General features: G+C 44.5%; 1 protein-coding gene across 1 annotated transcript in view; it reads left to right on the top strand.

The window, feature by feature from the left end:
- LOC145409023 (putative neural-cadherin 2) overlaps positions 1 to 26422 on the top strand; it is a 532112-nt gene that overhangs the window by 317713 nt on the left and 187977 nt on the right. Inside the window, exon 11 of the mRNA XM_080279591.1 lies at positions 19210 to 19386. Coding sequence (XP_080135717.1) covers positions 19210 to 19386 — 177 coding nt within the window. The remainder of the gene's footprint in view (positions 1 to 19209; positions 19387 to 26422) is intronic.

Raw genomic sequence — 26422 nt, 5'->3', positions numbered from 1 at the left:
ACTTATGCATCTTTGCCTCAGGATCAATCTGATAATTATGATGTAGTTAAGAGCTTGATTCTTTAGGCCTATGACCTTGTTCCTAAAGCCTATAGAGTAAAATTTAGGACAACTTATAAGAAAGATAAGCAATCCCATGTTAAGTATGCAAAAATCAAAGAAGATCTGTTAGAGCAGTGGTTAAATTCTAAGAATGTAAATTCTGATTTTGATAAATTTAAGCAGATGATTTTGCTGGAGGACTTCAAAAGGTGTATTAATAAAGATGTAAGCCTATATCTTGAGAAAAGAATAGATAATTTGTCTGATGCTGCAGTTTTAGCTGATGAATATGTTCTCACAAGAGATATTCTAAAGAAAAAAGGAAAGCTGAGAGTAAGTACGTTGCCTCTACTCAGACTACAGGTAACAGGAAAGAGAATAAAGATGATGTTTCTCAGGAAGTAAATACCAGCTCCACCTCTAGATTTCAGAAAAGTATATGTACTTATTGTAGTAAGCTTGGTCATACTACGGAGAAATTTTTCAGGAGAGAGCGTGATGTGAACAAAAAGGAGTCTTTAAATATTCAGTCAATTGGTCTAGTGTCCACCCTTGAGAGTTCCCAGAATTCTTTAACTGAGTTAACTGAAACTGCTTGGAGGGGTAAATTAAATTCTCATGATGAAGCTCCTCTTTTGAGCAGTAACGTGGGTGACACTCTCAAGAGTTCATGTGCTAATTTCCTGTCTGATGGTTTTGTCAGTCCTCTGGACAGTAATAACAGGAAATCAGTTAAAATATATCGTGCTACAAGTGCTTGCCAATCCCTTATGCTGACCAGTGTTCTAGGCTCTAATGTTAATTCCTCTGATGAAACTGTAATCTTACAAGGTGTAGGGAATAATTACTTCTCTGTCCCTCTGTGCAGAGTGAATTTAGAGTCTGGTTTTGTTAATGGTTCCGTTATGGTTGGGTTGGTTGAGACACTCCCAACGTCAGGTGTAACTTTCTTACTTGGAAATGATATTGGTGGAAGTCAAGTGTGTCCAGCTCCTCAGTTGTCTAGTGAACCAGTGACTGCGACCCAGGATTGTGATATCCCTGATGTGTTCTCTGCATGTGCTGTCACTAGGGCTAAGTCTAAAGTAACTGGTGACTTAGAGGATAATGATGATGATGTTATCCTAGCTGACACTTTTCTTGCTAATTTGGACCACTCACCAGATTAGGCAGTACCCCGTAGTGTTGATAATTTGTCTTGTCAAGAGTTGGTTGAGTTGCAGGTTGCTGACCCTGAGTTGAAAGGTCTAGCTAACTCTGCTTGCAGTGAGGAAGAGTCAGCTGGTGCTTCTACTTGTTATTATATAAAGTCAGGAGTACTTATGAGGAAGTGGAGACCCACAACAGCATCAGCCGACTGTGAATGGGAGGTTGTACATCAAGTTGTCATCCCTCGTGTTTGTAGGCAGGATATCATTAGAGCGGCTCATGATTCCAGTTTGGCAGGACACCTTGGAGTGAGGAAGACTGTGGCACGCATTTTGAAACACTTCTACTGGCCAGGTATCTTCAGAGATGTTTCCTTGTATTGTAAGTCTTGTCACACCTGTCAAGTTGTGGGGAAGTGTAATCAGACCGAAAAGGTTGCACCTCTAGTTCCCATTCCTCCTTTTGAGGCGCCATTCACCCGTGTGTTGGTGGATATTATGGGCCCTCTTCCTAAGACTTCTTCAGGATTTTCTTATGTGTTCACCCTGATTGATATGGCTACTCGTTATCCTGAAGCCATTCCACTTAGAAATATCTCAGCAAAGAACGTGGTTAAGGAAATGCTAGGGTTCTTCACCAAGTTTGGTCTACCCAAGGAGGTACAGTCAGACCGGGGAAGTAACTTCATGTCAAATGTTTTCAAGCAGTCTCTGAAAGAGTTGGACATCACCCAGATCACGTCTTCAGCTTACCATCCCCAGACCCAAGGAGCGTTGGAGAGATATCATCAAACACTCAAATCGATGCTCAGGAAATACTGTTTGGAACATCAGAAATACTGGGATAAAGGTCTTCCATTCGTTGTATTTGCCGCAAGAGAATCTCCAAATGAATCACTGGGCTTCTCACCCTTTAGCCACTCAAGGAATACTGGCTGTCGGAGGAAGATGACGTCAACCTGCTGAAGTATGTGATGAAGTTCAAAGAACGGCTGTCCACTGCTTTACAGCTGGCGAGAGAGAATTTAGGAGCTGCTCAGGAGAAGATGAAGACTTGGTATGATAAGAAGTCCAGGTTACGCCACTTTCAGCCAGGAGATCAGGTTTTGATTCTGCTACCGGTGCATGGGCAACCTCTTCAAGCCAAGTTTAGTGGTCCTTATTTCGTGGAGAAGAAACTCAGTGATGTCAACTATGTCATCGCCACACCAGATCGTAGAAAGAACAAGCAACTTTGTCACATCAACATGCTAAAGTTATATCACAGGCGGGACGAAAATAACCCAGTCTGCACTGTAGCTGTTCCACCCGAGTCTGCAAGTGAAGTTCTCCCATGCAGCATGAGCCTGAGTGATAGTTTGGGGAAGAATCCTGATATCATGAATGATCTCCAGACTAAGCTTTCTCATCTAGCTCCCGAGGAAGGTAGGAGTTTTCGGCATTACTGCAGGAGTACCCGCAAGTGTTCCATGCCACTCCAGGAAGAACCACTGTGTTGATGCATGATGTCGATGTTGGAGACGCAAAGCCAATTAAACTGCCTCCTTACCGTGTGAACCCAGTGAAAGTTCCTCTCATCCAGAAGGAGCTTGGCTACCTGTTGGACCACAAGATGATTGAGCCCTGTCAGAGCGAGTGGAGTTCTCCTGTCACTCTAGTCCCTAAGCCAGGTGGGTCACAGCGGCTTTGCATCGACTACAGACGTGTTAATCAGATAACCAAAACAGACACTTACCCTCTCCCTCGTGTGGAAGATTGCATAGACAAGATCGGAAAGGCTAGGTACATAAGTAAGTTTGATTTGTTAAAGGGATACTGGCAAGTACCCATGACTGAATGTGCTAGGGAGATCTCATGTCTTGTAACACTAGGAAAGACTTTTGCATGTTCTGTAATGCCATATGGTATGAAGAATGCACCAGCCACATTTCAGAAGCTCATGAATGTTGTAACAGAGGGTTTGGCAGGGTGTGTTGTTTATATTGATGATGTATTAATCTTCAGTGACAACTGGAAAGATCACCTATGCCATGTCAGTAAATTTCTTGAGCGTTTGGTTCATGCTAATCTTGTAGCTAATTTATCAAAGTGTGAGTTTGGTCAAGCTGAAGTTCAGTACCTTGGGTACGTAATTGGTGATGGACACGCACCACCAGCAGCTAAGGTTCAGGTTATAAGTGATCTTCCCAGATCTAAAAGTAGGAAAGAGCTACAAAGATTTTTGGGAATGGTAGATTATTACAGGAGATTTGTTCTTAACTTTTCAATTCTTGTATCACCACTTACAGACCTACTGAAAAAGGGAGTTAAATTTGTCTGGACCGATAACTGTGAATCCTCTTTCAGCAAACTTAAAGCTATCCTATTAAGTCAGCCAGTGCTCGCTACTCCAAATTTTGCTAAGCCTTTTAAGATGGCTGTTGACTCAAGTGATACAGGAGCTGGGGCTGTTTTGCTGCAAGAGGATGATCAGGGTATTGAACACCCTGTATCTTATTACAGTAAGAAGTTCACTCCACCTCAGAAGAACTACTCAACTATTGAGAAAGAGCTTTTGGCCTTGATTTTGGGTTTACAGCATTTTTCATTTTATTTGTGTTCTGGTTTTGACCCCATAGTCATTTATACCGATCATAACCCACTGAAATTCCTTAGTAAGTTTAAAGATAAAAATCAGAGATTGACAAGATGGAGTCTACTTCTTCAGGAGTATTCATTAGACATACAACATGTCAAGGGGAAAGAAAATGTTATTGCAGATTGCTTATTTTGACTTTAGACAGATTGTTTTAGAGTAATAAGAAATTTCCTTTGTAAATTTCTTTTTTTTTTTTTGTGGGGAGGTGTTACATAGCCTATGAGTTCATCATCCTTTGCATAATTCTAACGTACAGTTTGCTGCATGTTTGATCACGATTCGCCTCGTGGCTTCCATAGTGACCAGGCTAGCGTGTTTTACCTCATTCCCCCCTTCTCCTCCCTTATAGTAGAGTAAGTCGTTCTTTCTGTTGTTCAGAGCAGGAGTGTCAACTCTTTGTCCCCTATGGCTTCATTTGCGCGTCCTTCTTACAAGTTGTATCAAGCTCTGCCGGCCCCTATATAATGAGCTCAGTCTCTACATTAATTGCCACTTAGATCTACTCCTCATTTTGTTCACATCTCTGTCCTCCCCTGTACAGTTGTTATTATTTTTATGAGTGCTCAGGAAGTCTCCAACCATCTAGCTGCTGTGTAATTTGAGTATAAGTGTTATTACATTTTTTTCTTGTACTGTATAGCATAAGGTGTTGGTTCGTGGGTCTGATGAGGTTTTTGTGATTAATGTAAAGTTTTACTGTCAGCCAGTAGTAATAATATTTTGTATCTGTAATAATATATATTGCTTTAACTGAGCATTATCCGGTTTTCTCATTTTATCAGGGCTGACTTAGATAAATTTACACTTGCTAATTTCGTGTTAATAGAGGCTATTGCAGTTAACCATTTATTTAACCTATTTTTTGCCATTACATTATCCTTATGAGTCCTGAATGTTTAGTTGTTAGTTTGAGCATTAAACTTTAACTTGTAATTTTACCTAACTCTTTTGTTTTGAACCTGGAACTTTGCGGGACAGTAGTGATTTTGGTGTTCTCACTTGAAGTGTTTCGTTATCTATCTCTGTTCCGTAACAATATATATGTATATATATATATATATATATATATATATATATATATATATATATATATATACATCAACTTTGCTCAGCAATACACTAATATTTGTACATAATGACAGTATTTCCTGAAACAATGACGAATGTTTTGAATATATATTCAAATCGGAGTGCTGTCAAGGGACGGTTAGAACTGAGTGAAATACACTGGGTTTTCACAAATGTTCGTGAGTTTCCACAACAATACAATGTTGCTAATTCGTGACAACCTCCTACAAGTACTTCGTTGAGGTGGTGGCTGAATCGGTTGAGAGGTGGCCTGCAGTCCTGTTGAACCCAGGTTCGAGTCCCGGCTGGGGCAGGGAAGTTTGTGGATTTGAATTTCACTAAAGCAGACTTTACTGATCTACCAGAAGACCTGCCGACATGTTCTAAAAATACCCCTGCTAATACCAGTACGCCAGTCCTGTATGAGACAGCCACAGTATGTAATCAATATGGACGGTGGGTGTTAGCGCCCAAGTGGTGACATGTGGAGGTGTAGGAGGATTACTGGGCCCCAAGGAATGACTACTGGGACTTGGGGATAGGCCCTGAAGCCTTTGCCCAGAGTCGGAGATGTAAAAAAAAAAATTGTGATCGTGTTGTTCTTATTTGCCATAATGAAGTCCATGTCACTCTTTTATTCTCCTTTCGACATCTCTAGGTCTGTTTTCTCCCTCTTCTTTTGTGAAAGAATGTGTTCATTATTCTCATACTATACATTTCAACATAATTTACCACCATTTCACCGCTGCCATTCCTCTCTCCTGCTACGAGTTTTCCATACATGCATCTTCATTTTATGATTTGCCAACTTTTGCAATGGAGTCTCCCATGAGTATAGAATATCTGATCTTTTTGTCTTCGATAGTCTGGGAGATGTCGTCACAGAATGTTACTGTTTCTTCAACTTAGAGAGAGAGAGAGAGAGAAAGAGAGAGAGAGAGAGAGAATCAGCTTGAGTGACTGAATATGCTGTGTGGGTTTTTTTTTTTTATGTATAGAAATTTGAGGGACTTCTAATTGATGACAGTAAAATATATTCTACTCGTATTACTCTTTCATAAGAAGCAAGGGAAATATATGTACTGTGGACGGCAGAAGTGTTAAGGAGCTCGAAAGAAATTTATGTTATATCGTTGGAAAACATGTTCTTTGATTTTGATGCTCACTGAGCCAAATTTATATGATGGTGTATTCCATGCTGTCTGCGAGCAGTACCTGTTGTCTTAGCATGGCAACTACGAACTGAATATAAGTACAAAAATATTCCATGTCCAGAGTTCCTAATGCAAATCTAAACCTTAGGGGAGGGAGAGGAAAGTTACTGAATGTTATGAAATTAAGCTCATAGCTGTATTTGTCACGAGGGGATGTAAATTTATGAATTAAAAATGCTAAATATTGCTCGAAAATAGAGACAAGGAATTGACTTATGAAAATCAAGTAGTAAGTTTTACTTTATGCCGGCTTACTTCACCGATTCTCTAAGGACGAGAATTTATATACTTTCTCATCAGTACACAGCAGAGACTAATTACTCACGAGTGCTGTTTGTTAGTACTGTTAGCCTCTTGAGAAAGTGACCACCCCTTGACAATCAATAACTAGTGATAATAATAATGGGCAGGTTCTTGCCGGTGCTTAACTCCTGGCTGGCACAAAAGATTTAAGTTTGATACAAAAGAACTTGCCTAAGTACCAGTTATGAATAATGTAAAGAGTTTGTGCAAACTAGGAGCGGCAACTAAAGTAAGCTTAATGTGGAGAAATAAAACACGATTCTAATTAAATTAAGCTCAAAGAAATGTAAATTTACTGATTACAATAAAATAAATTTACGTTTTATGAGTCTCAAAATGAATTCAAAAGGGGAATTCATAGTCACTACGGGACTCATGAATTCAAATAACAAAGAGAATACACTCACTCGCTCATTCAAAAGGTAATCGAACTTAAGCCTAGTAAAATGAACAGAAATACTGGTCAGTGGAGGGGAGTCGAACGAAAGACTGGGCGCCTGCGTGATGAACACCAAACGCTGCTATTTGCTGCAAGCCTGCTTCGCCAATTCACCGTCAAGGTGGAGATTCAGGAATTTGCTGTACAATGGAGGCGCTGCTCTACGCTGGGCACAAACGTTCTATCCTTGAGGTGACTCAAAGCTGACTAAGTTCAAACTTGGGGGGGGTGAGAGAGATAGCTGTGTTTGCCAGAAGTAGTTGTGGCCTAACGTCAACAGTCAACGGAAAGAGGGCGAACATTATACAAACGCAATAAATCACTCAGTGAAAGCACTAATGTCATGCATAAGAATGGTCACTTGTGAAACAGTGACAAATGTTCTGAAAACCATCCCAATCGAAGTGAATACGAGGACGGTTGAACTGAGTGATGCCCAGTGGGAATTCCACTAGAGTTTGTACTTTTCTCACCAAAGTACAATGTCACGAATTAGTATAAATACACTAATTCAAATTTGTGACATTACGCCCTATCAAAATCATATTTTTCTTCAGAAAAATTTTACGATATGCATACATATAAATCCTAATTCAGTCACACAAGATTCACACTGTGGTGTGTTTACCATCCTGCTACAGGAGAAAGTCACAGTTGCCAGTGAGCGAAAAAACTCATATTTACATTAATAGAAGCAAGCTTGAGGAAAAAACTCCATGATGACAGTGAAAAATCCTGTACTCAGGTCAAACTGAGTGAAAAGTTTGTTACATTTACATTAACAACTAGTTGTTATGTAGCGTGGTGTATGTAATACACAGTGTAGTTGCGACAGTTGTAGTGTAACTGTACCTATGTGTAAAATATGATACAAATTAATAGTAAATGGGGACGATAAGGCAGAAGAGAAGAGGCGGCAGCATGCGGCAGAGATGACCAGCTGATCTGCACAACAAAACTGCTACACCCGCCAGCTGTACCTGCGAAATCAATCTAAGTGGAGCATCAGAAATGTCAGTGAGACACAATTTTTATTAAATTACAATTTCTCTCTCTGCCTGGTAGTCAGTACAGATGCTACAAAAAGTACACCCTAGCCGAAAATTTTAAGTGACAGCCAAAGCTTTTTACGTTCGAGGTCGCCATTATTTTCTTATTGGATACATTATAAACCAGGAAACATAGTCCCAGGACAAAATCTCAAAGGACACTTGTCACATACGATTAATATTGGCAAGCTGAAAATCCTTACACAAACTCGGGCAGGTCACATTTTAACACTAAACGTGGGTGTGAACATTCATGTGGATAATGTGCATTCTCTAGGAATCCTCAGAGAGGCCCACAGCTCGAGACACCACAAGGTAATTCAAACACAGCCTCGGATTGTCTCTACGGGGTTCTCAAACTTCCCTTTAAACCTACGGTACATATGTATGTACAGGCCTTGGACATAATGTGTCCTGTGGGGCCAACGGGTGAGATGTCAGGTCTGCACCCACATCGCCACTGCCCTCTCTTTCAACTGACTCAGAGATTATGGGCGTGGATTCAAATGGCACAGGAAGGACATGTCCCTGATTGGTAGTACATTGACACACATTGCAGGAACGCACAAAGCTATCTATTTCTTGTCCCATTATTGACCAGAAAAAGTCAGCACGGATGCAGCCCTGGGTTTTCCTTTTGCCCATGTAACCTTCTGAGGCTGAACAATGACCCCATTCTAACACTGCTTGGCGGTACTTAGCGGGATCAACAAACTGCAGTCAAACCTCACCCTGGGGTGTTTGTGACTCACGGTACAGCCGTCTTTGTTTATGTAGGAACCTGGCTTGACCTCCCCGTGAATACTTTATCACTCTACCCTTTTGTTTCTTCTGCACGGCAGCAAGTGTCGGGTCAGACTATTGTTCTTGGACAACGTCTTGCTACAAATCAGATCTTGCGGTGATGCAATGGTTACCAGGGTGACACAGTTTGGAGCCTTGGCCATGGCTTGTGTTACTCCAGCCGAAGTCTGAATAGCATCATTAATGGTGCAACGATACTTGGCACCTGATATGTTGCATATGATAAGGTCAAACAAAGCCCCACTGTAGGGGGTCACCTTGACGTGGTGGTGGGGCTTGAAGCATGGTTGGCAGTGCCACCTACTTGGGAGGCAAGCGTACCTTTGTAGGGTTCGGCATTAGTCGGCCTTGTGGACCAAGCACCCCCTACATCACTGGTAGAGGAGGCTTACTGGTGATGTCAGTCCCTGCCCATTTGCCATCTAGGGCGGGACTGTTGCCTCCCCACGTGTTTGCCGTGCATGGCGTCCCGTAATGCTGGGAGACGGGAGTCCTGGAGGTTGAGCGATGCTGCATGGTGCGCCCTGCAGCTAGCAATACACCTCTTTGGTCCCTTATTCTGGCTAGACGGGAGGCCTGGTTGGGCCCGACCAGGTCAATCGGCTGGTCACTGGCTAGCCATCCAGGCTAGTCACCTAGTGGCTTTAGGGTCAAGCGGGCACTGGGGGACCTGGTGGCTCCTATCGTCCTGGAGTCACCCTTGTCAGGGTCCCTTGGTGGTTACCTGCGTATACTTTCCCACTACCTCTGGGGTCGCCAGTGGTGCTTTCCCTGGCATATGGCCTCCCCTTGTTGGGCTCCATGGTGGGTGGAGGGGTGGGGGAATGAAGGTGGATATTTGAATATATGGCTTCATATAAAATTTTTGCAGCTGACGACCCTTGTTCCGTCCCTGACCATCCTTTACAGTCTCCCTCCTGTGCGCCACCTGTGCCTCTGGCTGGTGAGGCCCATATTGCCACCCCGGAACCATACCTGCCTGGTTCCAGTGGTTTGCGGTCAGTGGCCACTACAAAGAAGAGCCGGCAACAGACAACAACATATTGTGGACATGCCCGTGAGGTCCTGCCAGTCATTTTTACTGTTCATCGGCGCATTTTGTCAATCTGTGGGAGAGAGCCGAAGATTTCACCTCAGGGGGATGGTAGCCTCCTAGTGGAGGTTACATCCCCGGAAGAGGGTTCCCGGCTGGCTGCCCAGTGTAAGGACTCGGATGCACTGTTCACTTGTGTTCCTCATGCTTTTTTCAGTCATAGTCGAGGTGCTGTTTTCTCCAAAGACTTACTTCGTTACAGTGAAGAGAAGCTGCTTGAAGAACTCCAGGTCCACAGGGTTGTGAAAGTGGAGAGGTTTCGGAAGAAGGTTGATGGTGTTCTTACCCCAACTCCATCCTTGTTGCTGACGTTCGACTGTACTGTTCTCCCTTCATCCATCAAGGTGGCTTGGTTGTCCCTTAGGGTCAAACCCTTTGTACCAAATCCACGATGCTGCTACCACTGTCAGATGTACGGGCATGTTGGGCGAGTCTGTCGTCGTTTGCAACAGGGCCTCCCAGTGGTGTGTCAGTTGTGGAGAATCCACTCATGCAGGACAGGACTGTCCTGGACCTGTTTGTTGTTTGCACTGTGGTGAGGCACATCCTGCTTCATCTAAAGACTGTGCCCAGTTTTGCTTCGAGAAGGAGATCCTCCTCATCCGTAATCATGATAAAACAAGCTTTTCTGAGGCCAGGAGTAGAGCCATGTCATCTTTTCCGTAATGGAGTGTCTTATGCGTCAGTTTTGTCCGGTCATAGCCGTCCTCATCGTCCTGTCCAGCAGCAGACTCGAGTTCCTCCTGTTGTGTCAGCTCCTATGCCTTCATCTGTTGATCCCATGCCAGTGCAACAATCTCCCGCACTTGAGACGGTTGCCGCTACAGTTCAAGACTCGACCTCTACATCTATGGTATCCCCTGTTAGTCATGGTGCACATTCTTCATTCGCTAAACATCATCGTGGTTCTTCAGAGTCTTTGAGTCTTGAAGATCCTCCAAGCAAGGTGTCGGTCGTGGAGTCCACATCCTCTGTAGTTAGTCCATCTGTGCAACAGCCCTCGGACCCTGCTTCTGGGTCTTTGGGGGCTTCTGGGGTGTCAGGTCAGTCTGGCACCTCTTCCTCCGGGGTATCGGATGTTTCTCCTCCGGTTACCTCGGAGGATCCTGTCCTGCCCCCTCCACGTTTGGAGGCCAGGACCCCATCCCCTCCTGCTCGACCTCTTGCTTCACTGGGGGCCCCGGGCAGGGTTCAGAGTAGCACTTCCTCTCCTGCTGGGCACCGACGGGTGTCTGTGAAGTCTCCCAACACTTCGCAGACCCATGCTGCTGCCTGTGACAAGCCCCTTCATGGGCGTATCCGCATTCCCAAGAAGATTGTCTCGCAGGGTCGCTCAGTGGTTTCCACTAAGTGACCCTTTCTTCTGTGTATATAGTTCCTCCATTTTAATATTTTTAGTATTTTTTTATGGTTATCTGTTTGTCCCTCTCCCCTGCCCCTTTTTATGTCAATAGTTTTAATGGCTAATATTATTCAATGGAACTGCCGTGGTTTACGAGCCAACTGGGAGGAACTCCGTTGGCTTCTGGCTGAGTATTCACCTGTGTGTGTTTGCCTACAAGAGACAATGGTTGGTGATGCTGCGCCTCCCAGTCCACCTGGTTACCAGGTTTTTTATTCAGATCCTCTTCCTGGACAGGGTCATGGTGGGGGTGTGGCTATTCTAGTATGCAGTGACATACCTTTCACTGCTGTGAGTCTTAACACTCCACTGCAGGCTGTTGCTCTCCAGATTTTTCTTCCCCGTCATTATACTGTGTGCTCTTTGTACCTCCCTCCTAGTGCCACTATTGAGAGGGTTGATATTGAAAATCTTATTCGTGCACTTCCCTCACCATATTTCTTGCTGGCCAACATGAACAGTCATCATCCCCTGTTGGGTGGCTCCACAGCTGATGCTAGAGGTACTATGTTAGCCTCCATTGTGGAGGATGTGGATCTGTACATTTTAAATTCTGGTGAAGTTACTTACTTCCATAGTCAAACGGGTATTTTTACTGCTATTGATTTGTCTCTGTGCTCTGCAGGGGTAGCCCTGAATTTTACATGGGCTGTGTTACCGGACTTACATGGCAGTGACCACTTCCCTATTTTATTAAGATCGACACAGAGTGAGCCTCGGCGTCGTCTTCCCCGCTGGCGCTTGGATAGGGCAGTCTGGCCGGTCTTTGAGGAGCTGTGTTCCCCGAGCCGATGTGTGGAGGATTTTGTCAGCACTGATGCTGCTGTTGAGTATTTCACAGACTTACTTCACTCGGCGGCACTGCAGAGTATTCCGAGAACAGCTGGTCACTTTACTTGCCGTCCAGTTCCCTGGTGGACCGATTAGTGTGCTTCTGCTGTTTGGGCTAAACGTGCTGCTTTCTCCCAATTTCGTCGTCACTGAGGTGACCCTGGTTACTTAGCGGCATATAGGAGGGCCCGAGCTCATGCCCGGCGGGTTATGAAGGAGGCTAGGAGGAAGTCTTGGGCGTCATTTGGTTCTTCAATTTCTTCACAGACTCCTCTCACAAAAGTGTGGAAACGGGTGAGGAAGATTTCAGGGAAATTTCCCATTCCCTCTCCTCCTGTTTTATCTCATGCAGGTGTGGTGGTGGCTCATTCTTCGTCTGTTGCCGAGATATTTGCAGCTCATTTTGCTAATGTCTCTAGGAAGGACACCTCATTCCTGACGGCACGCCGCCGACGACACCTGGAATCTTTGGGCATTAGTTTTCCATCTACTGCGGAGGAGTCGTATAATGTTGCTTTTTCTGCTTCTGAACTTCAGACGGCATTGTCGCAGTGTCGCGACTCGTCTCCAGGCTTGGATGATGTCCCATATGCCTTCTTACACCACTTGCCTGATGCAGCCCTTCATTTTCTGTTGTCACTGTATAACAGAATTTGGTGCACTGGTGGGTTTCCAGCCTCATGGGGTTGCTGTGGTTCTCCCCATCCCTAAGCCAGGTAAGGATCACTTGCAGGCCACTAATTATCGCCCTATCTCGCTGACATCTTGCCTTTGTAAGGTCCTCGAAAAAATGGTGAATAGTCGGCTCATGTGGTACTTAGAGAAGGGTGGTTACTTGTCTCCAGTCCAGTGTGGGTTTCGGAAGATGCGGTCGACCACAGATGCTCTCCTTTCTTTAGAATCTTCCATCTGCCAGGCTTTTGCAACTAACCAGCATCATATCACAGTGTTCTTTGATCTGGAGACGGCATACGACACTTCCTGGCGTCATGGTATATTACAATCTCTTTATGAGTTTGGTCTCCGTGGGCGACTCCCCACTTTTATCCTGGAGTTTTTATCTAATTGTTTTATTCAGGTCCGAGTCGGGAGTGAGCTGTCTACTGCACGTCCCCTTGAGGATGATGTGCCACAAGGGAGCATACTAAGTGTTACCCTTTTCGCAGTGGCAATTAACAGCGTTATTTCTGTGCTCCCTGATGGTGTTTGTGGCTCTCTCTATGTTGACGATTTATCAATCTCTGTCACTGCCTCACGGATGTCAATGGCAGAAAGGAGGATGCAGATGGCTCTCAACCGTGTCTCTAGATGGGCTGATGACCGAGGTTTTCGATTTTCCTTCAAAAAGACCGTTGCCATGCATTTTTGCCGCATTCGTGGAGTCCACCCTGACCCAAACCTTTTTTTAGCCGGGCGTCGTATTTTGTGTTTAAAGGAAACTCGGTTTTTAGGGCTGATTTTTGACAGCCGGTTGACTTGGATCTCTCACTTGAGGTACGTAAAAGCTGAGTGTCTCAGAGCATTGGGTCTCTTGAAAGTTTTAGCACACACATACTGGGGAGCTGATCGCATGACCCTCCTCCTTTTGCATCAGTCTCTGATTTTATCCAAACTTCATTATGGATGTGAAGTTTATTCCTCTGCCTCAGAAGCCCGGCTTCGTATTTTAGATTCCATACATCATGCTGGTGTTCGTCTCATCACTGGGGCATTCTGATCTTCCCCGATTTCGAGTTTGTTGGCTGATGCTGGTGTCCTTCCTCTAGACTTGCTCCGCTCATCCATTTTGATGCGATGTTGGTATCGCTTATCTCGTCTCCCAGACCCTGTGCCCTTTGTCAAGGTCTCTCAAGATTCTCGGTCACCTATTTTTGCCACTCGGCCATCCTTTCCAAAGCCCTTTGGTTTCAGGGTGCAGTCAGTTATGTCTAGCTTCTCTGTTCCTTCTGTGCCGATCACTCCCCACTGTGTCCCGAGGGTGGGCTACTGGCTTCTCCCTAGGGTGACATTTTGTCGTTTCTTCTCATCCAGTAAGGCCTCCCTTCCTTCTCAGGTTTTATTTTCTCTGTTTTTAGAGCATGACTCTTCTCATGGCGACTCCATACCAGTTTATACTGATGGATCTAAGTCTGACGCGGGTGTGGGCTTTGGTGTGGTGTTTCCCACCTTCTGTCGAGGTGGGAGCCTCCCTGTGACTGCTTCTGTTTTTACGGCTGAGCTGACTACTAGTTTATTTACCCTTCAGATTCTCTTCACTCTCCCCCACACTGCTTTTGTTGTTTTTAGTGACTCACGAAGTGCTCTTTCTGCAATGGAGTCTTTTAATCCCTCTCATCCTTTGGTTTTATCCATTTTAGAGTGGCTTTTCCTTTTAGGGCGTCATGGACGTCGTGTAGATTTCTGTTAGGTTCCAGCTCATGTAGGAGTGGCAGGGAACGAACGAGCTGATCAGCTGGCCAAGGTGGCAGCGGACCGTCCCCCTCTTGCATAGTCCCCTCTGTATCGTCTGCCTGCTGCAGATATGCGCTCCTTTATTGCCTTCAAAGTTTGGTGCTGTTGGCAGGAGTATTGGGATGCTGTAGGTGCCAATAAGTTGCACGATTTGCCAGAAGATGGGCTCTTTCAGTTACCGGGGCTTCCCTCATCAATGGGAGACTGCTTTGTGCCGCCTCCGCATTGGCCACACCCATTTCTCTCACGGTTTTTTAATGGAGAGGGCTCCTCCTCCATTCTGTGATGACTGTCTGGTTCCCTTGACTGTTTGGCACCTGTTGGTGGAGTGCCCTAGTCTTGAGAATTTGCGTCATCGGTTCCTCTCTGACCACCAAACGGATGGTGGTGGCTCAATTGGTAGAGAGTTGGCCTGCAGTCCTGACGGACCCGGGTTCAAATCCCGCTGAGGCAGGGAACAGTTTAAGGATTTGAATTTCATAAAATCAGACTTTACTGATCTACCAGAAGGCCCGCCGACATGTCGTAAAAATACCCCCGCTAATACTAATACACCAGTCCTGTATGAGACAGCCCTAGCATGTATTCAATATGGACGGTGGGTGTTAGCACCGAAATGGTGACGTGTAGAGGTGTGCGGTACGTAGGAGGACTACTGGGCCTTGAAAGCAGGCTGTGAAGCCTATGCCCAGAGTCGGTCACATTAAAAAAAAAAAAAAAAAAAAAAAATCATCTTTCCTCGGTACTTGGGGAGGATGCCTGTGTCTTGGGAGGGGCATCCCTCTCTTTTGTGAAGGAGGCAGGACTTCTTAAGGATATTTAGAATTTCTCCTTTTTGATTGTGTGGTTTATCCTCTGTTTTTTGTTTTTACTTTTTACTTCTTTGTTATACGGTGGCATATGACCCTGGCAGTTGTGCTGCCGTGATTATTGTGAAAAAAAAAAAAAAAAAAAAAGGTCAAACAAAGGTTCTGGCATGACAACTGCAAGTGTCGTACCAGTGTAAAATGGAGATGCCATCTGGGTACATGCCCCAGGGAACAATCTCACTGATTCATCAAGAAAGTGAGCTTGGATCTGTCGACTTATGTACTCGTCAGGCCGAACTAAACTCTGCTTGACGGAGCAACCTGAGGAACCATTATCTCTCAGAACGTTTACAGAAACATCTCCCACAAACCCTGGCAGTGTTGCTGGTGGAAGGGTCTGAGGAGGTAGAGGCAGCAGCCAGTCACTGATGAGACTGCAGAATGGACGATGCAGCAAATGTGGCGCCCTGAGAACTAGATGCCTGAGGGGTCGTGCTCACCATCTGAGGAGTTGGAGCATTGACCACCTGTGATGGAGAGTTCACTGTCACTGGGGGACTAGTGAACTGTGGAGAAGTACATGTACTGGTGGGGTTGGCACCACAGTGCACTTTTTGTGGAATGAAGGCTGCATTTGCATCCTGCTTCCGATACACTAAAGTCGATTGTCCTGACTGAGGGTTATGTGGTTTGTCCTTGCTCTGCTGCTGCTTGATATATCGGTACTGCTGCTGGTTAGGGTTCTGCTTGTCAAACCGCTTCCACTCAGGTTTCTGGGTATTTTGCCCCTGGTCCTTCTGCGATTTGTTTGGATTGGCCATTATTATGAGAACGGCCTTGATGCTGGGGTTCAGTCTGAGACGGTTTCCCAGATTTGTCAGCTTTCCTGTTCCAGGTGTGTTGCTAACAAGTTTGATACCCGTACGCAGTGAAGAATGCATCAGCCTTCTCCACCATTTGGCTGGCATCCCTTACCTGGCAGATCTTAAGCTGAGCCATAAGCTCAGCATGCCACGACTTTTCTAGCTGTGTGCACAGCATAAGGTCAATTATCCCCTCTTGCATGCAAGGGGTCTCATCTTTCTCCATCCACTCATCTAAGTAAGCAGTAAGCCGATCAAGAAACTGAACAGCAGTCTCCTTTTCTTGTAGACACGCCCTCATAAACTGACTCCTGGCATTGTCAACTGTGAGACCGTACGCTTTGATGAGTCTGGCCTTCATCATCTCATACCTGAGATTGTCTCCACGAATTCTGTGGAGAATATCGAGGGCAGGGACCTCAACCAAGCTAAGAAACTGAAGCTGCTTAGCTGCCTCATCCAGCTGGTACAGCTGCGCCATGTCATCGAAACGAGCTATGAATGGCTCGATTCACCCGCCTTCCTTGTATGAAGGAAGCCTGAGGCGTGGGGTTGCCAGAACATGTGCAGGAAGAGCGTTCATGGAGCTCGGGTCGGCTGCACCAGATGTGTCTGGAGCCAAGGAGTCTTGCTTGAGCTTCAGCATCTCAAGTTCACGTTTCTCACGTGCCTTGTGCTCGGCACGTTCATGTTCTCGTTCTCGCTCGTATTCACGTTCTCTCTCTCATTGTTCTCGCTCATGTTCGCTTTGTTCTTGCTCATGTTCGCGTTGAATTCTACGCTCCTCACGGGCATCACTCTCACGCTGTTGTTCGTAACTAACCCGTGAGAGCACATATTCTTTGTTTTGTTGGGGATCGGTAAGCCCCATATCTTTGGCTTCCTGTACATATACATTAGTGGTCATGATGCTAACTCAGCTGAGGCTGAGTGGACTAAAGACCGAGTTCTGACTGCTATTTTGCAGAGAAATAATATTAATAAAAAGTAAAGAATATAGGCACAGGCTGGTGCTGACCAGTTTTATCTAGTTAAACTGATAAAGAAAATAAGAAAAATGCAACTGACTAGGAAAACTATTCTGTAAAATTAAAAGAAATGAATCAATAACCACCAGTAATATAGTGCCTATAGACTTTAATGATAAATACCTAGGTGTGAGTGAGTATTATTTCGTTAATAACTTTAGAGCTAGGAGTTAATATCCTGGAATGAGGTCGCCAGATGTCATGGGAGGATGTGAATTTAAGAATTAAAAATGCTAAATATTGCTCGAAAATAGAGACAAGGAATTGACTTGTGAAAATTAAGTAGTAAGTTTTACTTTATGCCTGCTTACTTCGCTGATTCTCTAAGGACGAGAATTTATAAACTTTCTCAACAGAACACAGCAGAGACTAATTACTCACAAGTGCTGTTTGTTAGTACTGTTAGCCTCTTGAGAAAGTGACTCCACCCCTGACAATCAATAACTAGTGATAATAATAATGGACAGGTTCTTGCCGGTGCTTAACTCCTGGCTGGCACAACGGATTTAAGTTTGATACAAAAGAACTTGCCTAAGTACCAGTTATGAATAATGTAAAGAGTTTGTGCAAACTAGGAGCGGCAACTAAAGTAAGCTTAATGTGGAGAAATAAAACACGATTCTAATTACATTAAGCTCAAAGAAAAGAAATGTAAATTTATTGATTACAATAAAATAAATTTACGTTATATGAGTCTCAAAATGAATTCAAAAGGGGAATTCACGGTCACTAGGGGACTCATGAATTCAAATAACAAAGAGAATACACTCACTCGCTCATTCAAAAGCTAATCGAACTTAAGCCTAGTGAAACGAACAGAAATACTGGTCAGTGGAGGGGAGCCGAACGAAAGACTGGGCACCTGCGTGATGAACACCAAACGCTGCTATTTGCTGCAAGCCTGCTTCGCCAATTCACCGTCAGGGTGGAGATTCAGGAATTCGCTGTACAATGGAGGCGCTGCTCTACGCTGGGCACAAACGGTCCTATCCTCGAGGCGACTCAAAGCTGACTAAGTTCAAACTAGGAGGGGGTGAGAGAGATGGCCTTGTTTCCCAGGAGTAGGCGTGGCCTAACTTCAATGGTCAACGGAAAGAGGGCGAATGATATAGAAATGCAATAAATCACTCAGCACTAATGTCGTGCATAAGAATGGTCACTTGTGAAACAGTGACAAATGTTCTGAAAACCATCCCGATCGAAGTGAATACGAGGACAGTTGAACTGAGTGATGCCCAGTGGGAATTCCACTAGAGTTCGTGGTTTTCTCACCAGAGTACAATGTCACGAATTTGAATAAATACACTCGCGTGGATTCGTGACAGTATTATACCTTCTCTCTCAACCGTACAGCAAGGACAAGTGATGAACACAGTCTAACTTAAATGATGTTGTAAACTTGGAATTTAAATGTAATTTTAAGTACTGCAGTATTGTATTAAGGGGAAGATTTTTATTTATCAGAAAATGATTGTCTACCTGAATGATCCTCTTGCTGTCCATAGACAATCATAACCTTTTCCTGAGAGCTTGGGTGGGTGGTATGACAATTCTGAATTTTCTCGTGTTTATTTTTATGCAACAACAGATCAAGCTATGAAAAGATAATCGTATTTTGTGACTAGTGCAATACTAATATTTATCCACATAAAGACAGGGAGAGAATGGGTGAGATTAAGGAAATGTCAATGTATGTGTCCTGTGTCATTCGGCGAATATCAGAACCGGATTATTATCTCTTGCCACGTCAACAGGTCGTTGGCACTGGAGTGAGAATGCTGAATAAAAAAAAAAATTGTCTTAAGTTCCTACGTGAGTGTTAGGGCTATGCTAATATCTCTTGCCACAGATAAAAGGTGAAGGTGAGTGGGGTGAGAGTAGAGAAAAAAAATCCATGAATCATATGCATTTATATGAATTTAAGGGTTAGTCTAATGTCTCTTGTCACAAGTCCAAGGTGAGGGTGGATATCACAAGTTTTTATGTGAATCTCAGGACTGTGCTAATACCTGTTCCCACACATTCAGGGTGAGGGTGGATGGAGTGAGGGCAGCCACGTGGATGCGGCGTGGGTGAGTGTGAGGGTGAGGGATCTGAACGACAACCCTCCAGTGTTCTCCCGCCAGCACGTTCACATCACACTCCGGGAGGACGCCCGACCTGGCACCCTGCTAGCTGCCCTCCCAGCCATAGACCCAGACATGGTGAGTATGGGAGAATATCAGTTCTGTTACTGGCCAGGAGACATCGGCTGTTTTTACAATGCATAAGAAGCCAAAGTGGTAGACGTACCGCTATTTTGTTACATTTTTCTGAAGCACACACCAAAGATGCAACGTACCCGACTGTTTTACTTTGTACCTGACTGCATTCTGCAATGACGTACGAAGTTGTTGAGAACTAGTAATCAAGTCTCCGCCATCAATAACTGCCAAGACTGAGGATTTGCTTCCCCATATACGATCCCAAGTCTAATAATACAGACCATATCTTTCTCATTGGCTTCTACCTTTTTTGCTCCAAAATTATTTTATTACTTAGGTGTTTTTTTCCTTAAACTGATTGCCAAGAAATTGTCTTATGTTCTCTTCATAGTCATTGTACAGTTCTGTAGACTTACATCTCTTCCTAGTTCACTGTCATGTTGAAATCACCACCAATCCAATGACCTTCCATTACACAGAGAATTTAAACTGACTTATTTTCCGGCTGCATTGCTTCCCAGGCAGGTTAGGTCCGTTTGGTTGGGTCAGGATGGCTTTCTCCTCGTTTGAGAAAGCTGAAGATGTACCAATGAATTACTTGATCTCCTGAACATGAATAGATCCTGCCCATACCAAACGTAACTGATAAATGAAGTAATTTTAAATATGAACGAATAGAATTTTTTTCCACCATGTCACTTATGTTCCCACAACATACGTGATCCGAAGAGAGGTGGAGGCGATACTGTGATAAATGACTCAGGCTACATGGCAGTGCTAGGCAAGACTCGACTTATTAGAATCGGCTTTTCCAATTGCCAGTGACAATCGTTTCATTTGATTCTGGAATCCATTCCCCAGAGTAGACAAAAGGCATAGGGAGCAGAGCAACTAGGTGGTCCAATTTCTTTATGGCATTAATATAACTGTTTTACTGAGGGAAAAAAAAAAGGAATACAGAAAACTAGATATTTCATACTCCATAATTCATGAGTAAGCAAATGCAAAATGCCCATATCTAAAATGGATCCTCTATGAAAATAATATAAATTTTTGCCGGGCTCTGGTAGTGATAAGAGTTGGCCCATGAATGCATCAGTTTCTTAGTCACGCAATGTAACCAGGCGAGTGTCACTTGTAACCAGGAGAGAGCTGTGTCACAATGGACCCCCAGACTGGCTCGGACAAGCTTCTGTGTGTCTGGTTGGATGCTAGGCGATGTTTTTCAGGAACGAGACATATTCACAAAGATTCTTGAGTTGGTTTATTCTTATGAAAGGCTTAAGATTCTCTTTTAATATGAAGTCATATTTATAATGACCTCCCGAAAGATGCCTTTGGTCATTTTTGTTCCTTTTTAGGCCAAGACCTCTCACAGTTCCAGCAATGTACAGTTTGACTTTTCCAATTTGGAAGTAAATAAAATTCTAATTCTCAGCAGCTTAATTATATATATGTCTTCAATACATATAGTGTATATTGTAAAACTTTCAGTTAATGTAACTCCTTCAGAGTTGAAACATATATAATGCTTATCCTAACAGTTTGATTCTGGATTCGATTTTTGCCCAACCTTGTGCGAGGCAGAATGCCTACGAATCCGACTTGCAGTATAGAGGCACCAGCGACCTGGCATGTCGATATTTGTCATCGGGACTGAGTTGCCATACACCACCACTGAATTTATTCGTTTTTCCCACCGACTGCATCGACCATGTGACAAGCATCACTGGTAGTGTCTAGCAACTCGCACTCACTCCGCCCATTGTAGTAGGCCTATTAGCAGAATCACTAAGGGGGAATCATTTCCCACGCTTGTAGAAAAGTGAAATCATTTCCCACGCTTGAAAAACGATTCTCCAGTCTCTCATCAGAATCACAGGAATCGATTCTTTAACTGATTGTGGTCCAGCCTTATCAAGAGAACTAAGTTTAGCTATCCCTGTCTAAGAAAAAAGTTCTACGTATACATTTTTTTTTTCCAATGTTTGTCAGTATTTCCACAACTATGTTCGTTGTTTATATGTTCGTCAGTATCGTATCGTTTATCCACACACACACACACGCGCGCACACACACACACACACACACACACACACACACACACACACACACACACACACACACACACACACACACACACACAGATGGATAGATAGAAAAGCACGAAAGAAGAAACTAAAGGCTACTGTACAACACCATATGGTTGTTGTTCCTTCCAAGAAAAGAGTAACAGAGAGCCAAATCCAAGATCTATTCACTTCGAGACAGCCGAACACTTTTACGTTTAAAAGTCTGGGGGTCATAGGCAGAAGAAAATACAGAGGAAGACATTTCTAGAGTTGAGTTGTTGCATAAATGAAGGACTGAGAGCACTGATCAACTCTTGCATAAGAGAGTTGGACAGAAACAGGTTGTGATCTTGCTGCCAGATGAATGTTAAGCACCTGATGTAGTGGTTGAGGTAAAATGCGTGGCTTGAACAGTGCCCCCGAAGAATACCATAGTATCCCCAACGACAGGGCAAACCAAGAACAACATAGTTTGCCCGCAAATATGCCGACACCCCCACACGGACCCCACGGGGTAGCCGCCACCAGCCACCACCACTCCGGGCAACAGCGACGCATGTCAGCCCAGGCCGTGCGCCCCTGTGACATGCAGCCACCACGCCGCCGCCACCGTAGGAGAAGGACACTACCTTCGCGTAGTGGAATTGCTGAGCTAGCTAGGGGTGGAGTTAGAACTCAAACTCCAGACGGCGCCCCTCTGGTAGAGACGATCTATGGTCACTCCCAAAGTGTTCAGGTAGAGACGATCAATGGTCGCTCCCAAAGTGTTCAGGTAGAGACGATCAATGGTCGCTCCCAAAGTGTTCAGGTAGAGACGATCAATGGTCGCTCCCAAAGTGTTCAGGTAGAGACGATCAATGGTCGCTCCCAAAGTGTTCAGGTAGAGACAATCAATGGTTGCTCCCAAAGTGTTCAGGTAGAGACGATCAATGGTCACTCCCAAAGTGTTCAGGCAGAGACGATCAATGGTCGCTCCCAAAGTGTTCAGGTAGAGACGATCAATGGTCGCTCCCAAGGTGTTCCGGTAGAGACGATCAATGGTCGCTCCAAAAGTGTTCAGGTAGAGACGATCAATGGTCGCTCCCAAAGTGCTCCGGTAGAGACGATCAATGGTCGCTCCCAAAGCGTTCAGGTAGAGACGATCTATGGTCGCTCCCAAGGTGTTCCGGTAGAGACGATCTATGGTCACTCCCAAGGTGCTCCGGTAGAGACGATCTATGGTCGCTCCTGTCCTCGTGAGACGATCTATGGTCGCTCCCGTCCTCGTGAGACGATCTATGGTCGCTCCGAGAGTGTCGTGGTAGGAACGACCTATTGTCGCTCCCTCCCTCGTGAGACGATCTATGGTCGCTCCGAGGGCGTGCAAAGGAGAGGGACGTCCCCAAGGCTGGAGACTGAAGTCCAGGCTCTCTGTCCCAGAGTGTCCCAGACAGGCCTCCCAGCCTCCCCTGGTCTCTGTTCTCTACGCCTGGCTCTAGAGCAGACGCGCCTGACGGACCCCAGTGGAAGTCGCTGCCGCAGTCCTCACCTGATGGCAGTCCTAGACGCTGGAGACCGCAGCCAACAGTCTCTCTCGGTTCTCACCGAAACACCCGGGCGAGACCTCTCCACGCCCCCACGACGCCGGGACCTCTCACAGAGGTTCCTGGAGCTATTCGGCCCCAGTCCCGAAGGCAACACGCCAGAGCCAAGTCCGGGAGCCACAGGAAGTCCAGGACACGAGAGGACGCCCTTGCGAGCCGCCCCGCATCGACGGTGCCCCTAGCCCAGCAGGATCACCAATGTCATGTTCCTGTCTATCCCCCTGATGAATACGAGTGATATTGTAACATGAGTGATTTAGGTTAAGTGTGACTTTCCCCTAGTGTAAGTATTGTGCAGTGATTTCATATAGTGCATATCGGGGCAAATCAGATCACAGTGAGAAGTTGAAGGGCGAGAACGTGGACTAAGATCTGATTGACTATACGTGCGAGTGCCATCCCTGTTATATAATTAATAAGCCTATGCCTCTAAAGACATACCCCCATTGCTGTGAAGGAATATTGAGAAAAGAAGTATTAACAGTATTCTATCTTTCCCCCACGCCGTGAAACGAGATCTATCGACTATACCCGTGAGTGACATCTCTGTTATATAATTAATAAGCCTGTGCCTATAAAGTCATACCCCCCATTACTGTGAAGGAATATTGTGAAAGGAAATATTAACAGTATTCTCTCCTTCCCCCACGCTACCCATAAAATCTTATTTACCACTCGCTCCCACTCCCAAATCTCAAGTAAGTGTACTCGTAAATCAAGGACCAGAGTCATTTACCAAAGTATCTTGGCTAGTGGAAACCATATAAACTTCGCGGCTAATATCTGCCGCCTTCCAATATTATCATAACTTTCTCCTAGCCGTCCTAAGTCACTCCCCGCACCTCCCCTATCTCCTCCTAGTGAGTCACAACTCCCCCCTCCCCCGCGCCCCCGCGCGCGCCTATATTTACTGCACTCCTGATACACTAGGATTGTTGTGTTGTCATTAGTATCAGAAAAGCAAGTATCCTGCGAGATACACATAACCTAGATAAGGTTTTATATTGTTCTATATTGTGCTGTAATATCTGCTGATTTGTCCTGTGTCTGACTGTGGTAATATACGTGTAAAGGTTGTTGCCTAGAGTTTTTGTGTCCTGCCTCTCTTTATTGCACTAGCTCCGGTCTCGAAAGAGGACCCCGCTCCACGTTAGGTGAAATAGGAATGAGAAGTCGAGCCTAATTTCACCTAGCATTTACATGAGGGATGCAGACAGTTCAAAAGAGGTGTCACAGTTGATGTGATAGAAGCGAGATAAAGAGGCAACAATGTGGTAAAGACATAGATTGATGGAAGCCAGTAGGAGTAGGAAAGTTAATGAGACCAAAAGCCTTTGACTACTCCTTGTTCAGAAAAACTGTATGTGGGAAGCCCCCTTGCCCCACACATGAGAGTTGTTCTTGATACAAGGGCGAATAAAACACTTGCATAAAATCAATGGTTGTGTGGGGTGAAGAAGGTATGGGGACGACTTAGCACACCTAATCTCTCAGTTGCAAATTTTGCAAGGGAGGTAATATGATTTCTGCAATATACAACCTCAGAGAACGAAACCCCTAGTATGTTCAGTGACGATGCAAGATTGAACTGAGGTTCAATGTTAAAGGATACCCCTGTTGAAGATTTTGGATGGTCAAAAGATGTAGCAACTGAGTTTTTTATATGAGTCAAGTCAGAAAGTAGGTGTTCCATAGCCTCATCTCTTTTGTGTTGAAGTAACTGCTGTGAAAGATACTGCAAGAAGCGAATGGAAAAATGAAGGGTGGTGTCATCAGCATATGAGTAGAGAGAGTGAGATGTACAATTTACATGAATGGATGTGTAGTGCCAGGACCGAATCCTGAGGAACACCATTACTGATAGTTGCAGAATGCCGGAAGTTGTCTACATCAGCAAATATAAAACAACCAGAAAGGAAGCGAGAGATGAAGATACAGATAAAAGGAGAGAGGGCGAAGGAAGGCTGAAGGGATTTCAAAGATTTAAGTCAGACTCTATCGAAAGCCTTTGAGATGCCAGTGGGAATGGTGAAGCTTTCGCTAAATTCCCGAAAGGAGGATGGTCTGGAGTCTGTGAGGAAGGTGGAAATATCGCCAGTGGACCATCCCTGGCGGAACCAAGCTGGTGATCAGGAAGGCTGTGATTTATAGGTGATTTAGTCTTTTACGAACATATTTAAAAACCCTAAGAACGGAGAATTTTAAAGCAATTAGGTGATGGGTAGAGGGGTGGGTAATATCATCCTTCTTCGAGACAGGCCGAACGATACTGATATTCCAGCAAGAAGGAAAAGTGCAAGTCGACAGACAAAGGGGAAAGAACTTACCTATGCAGAGTGTAAGCACAAAAACACAGTTCTTGAGAACAACAGGAGGGACCCTATTAGGCCCATTCAGTCCAGCGAGGAAAGAAAGTGCATCAACTGAAGAAATTGTAAGTCATAAGCAAGTCAGAGGGAGAAAGAAACTGAAGAACATACTGGAATTGTCTAAAGTGGAGCCGGAGAAAAAAGTCTGAGTAAAGAGTTCTGCTGTGTCAGTAGAAGAAAGAGCTCCAGTGCCATCAGAGTGCAGAAAAGGAGAATAGGATCAAGTAAATATGTTAGAAATGTTTTTGGCAAGGTGGCTGAAGGGGCAGGAAGAATTAGAATCAGAGAGCATTTTGTATGAAGTAAATCATTCTTGCCACAGTCGAGAACAAACTTAATACAACTCCAGGTAGAAATATGTGAGAAAAGAGATTCTGGGGTGGCTTGATGTCAGTTCCTTTTGTTGTCCTCTTTGTTGTGAGCAGCATTTGAAGAAGCATGATTAAACTACAGGATAAGTTAACGGAATGTATAGTTCCATGCCGAAGAAAATAATATTCGCAATGTGTGATCTCTTGGATGGCTCTTGACCGTGGAAACTATAATCATTCCAGGGATAATCAAGGAAATACGGCTTGAGCACATCTCAATCAGTTGTTCCAAAACACCAGAGTCACTGCTTCTTAGTAGAGCCCATGGGCTTTATTTAAGTGATCGAAATATACAGGAGTCCATAGGAAGTACACATAGCAGGAAGTTTGTTGACCCAGGACGAGGTTATCTGTTGGAAAAAGTTCTAATTCTACGAGGATCTAACCAACGCGTATGAGAAAAGGATTGAAAAGAGGGGGCTTTCCCCCAGCTACCACATTATCCGGTTAAACTGATAAGAAAGAGATTTAAAAAAATGCCTTTTAGAAAGAACAAGCATGAAAGTTCTATAGAAGAGGCAGAACAACTATACGCTAGGTCATATAAATTCAACAGATCAGTAAAAGAAGGAGCATACACAGTCACTGACGGTTCTCATTATTAAACAAACGTCTCACAATCATCAGTATACACTTCAAAC

The sequence above is a fragment of the Coenobita brevimanus genome, chromosome 79 (assembly GCF_032717465.1).
Source record: "Coenobita brevimanus isolate Jiangsu-jjx chromosome 79, ASM3271746v2, whole genome shotgun sequence".
NCBI classification, from domain to species: domain Eukaryota; kingdom Metazoa; phylum Arthropoda; class Malacostraca; order Decapoda; family Coenobitidae; genus Coenobita; species Coenobita brevimanus.
The sequence above is the reverse complement of the archived record's forward strand: the minus strand, read 5'-3'. Positions and strand labels throughout refer to the sequence as shown.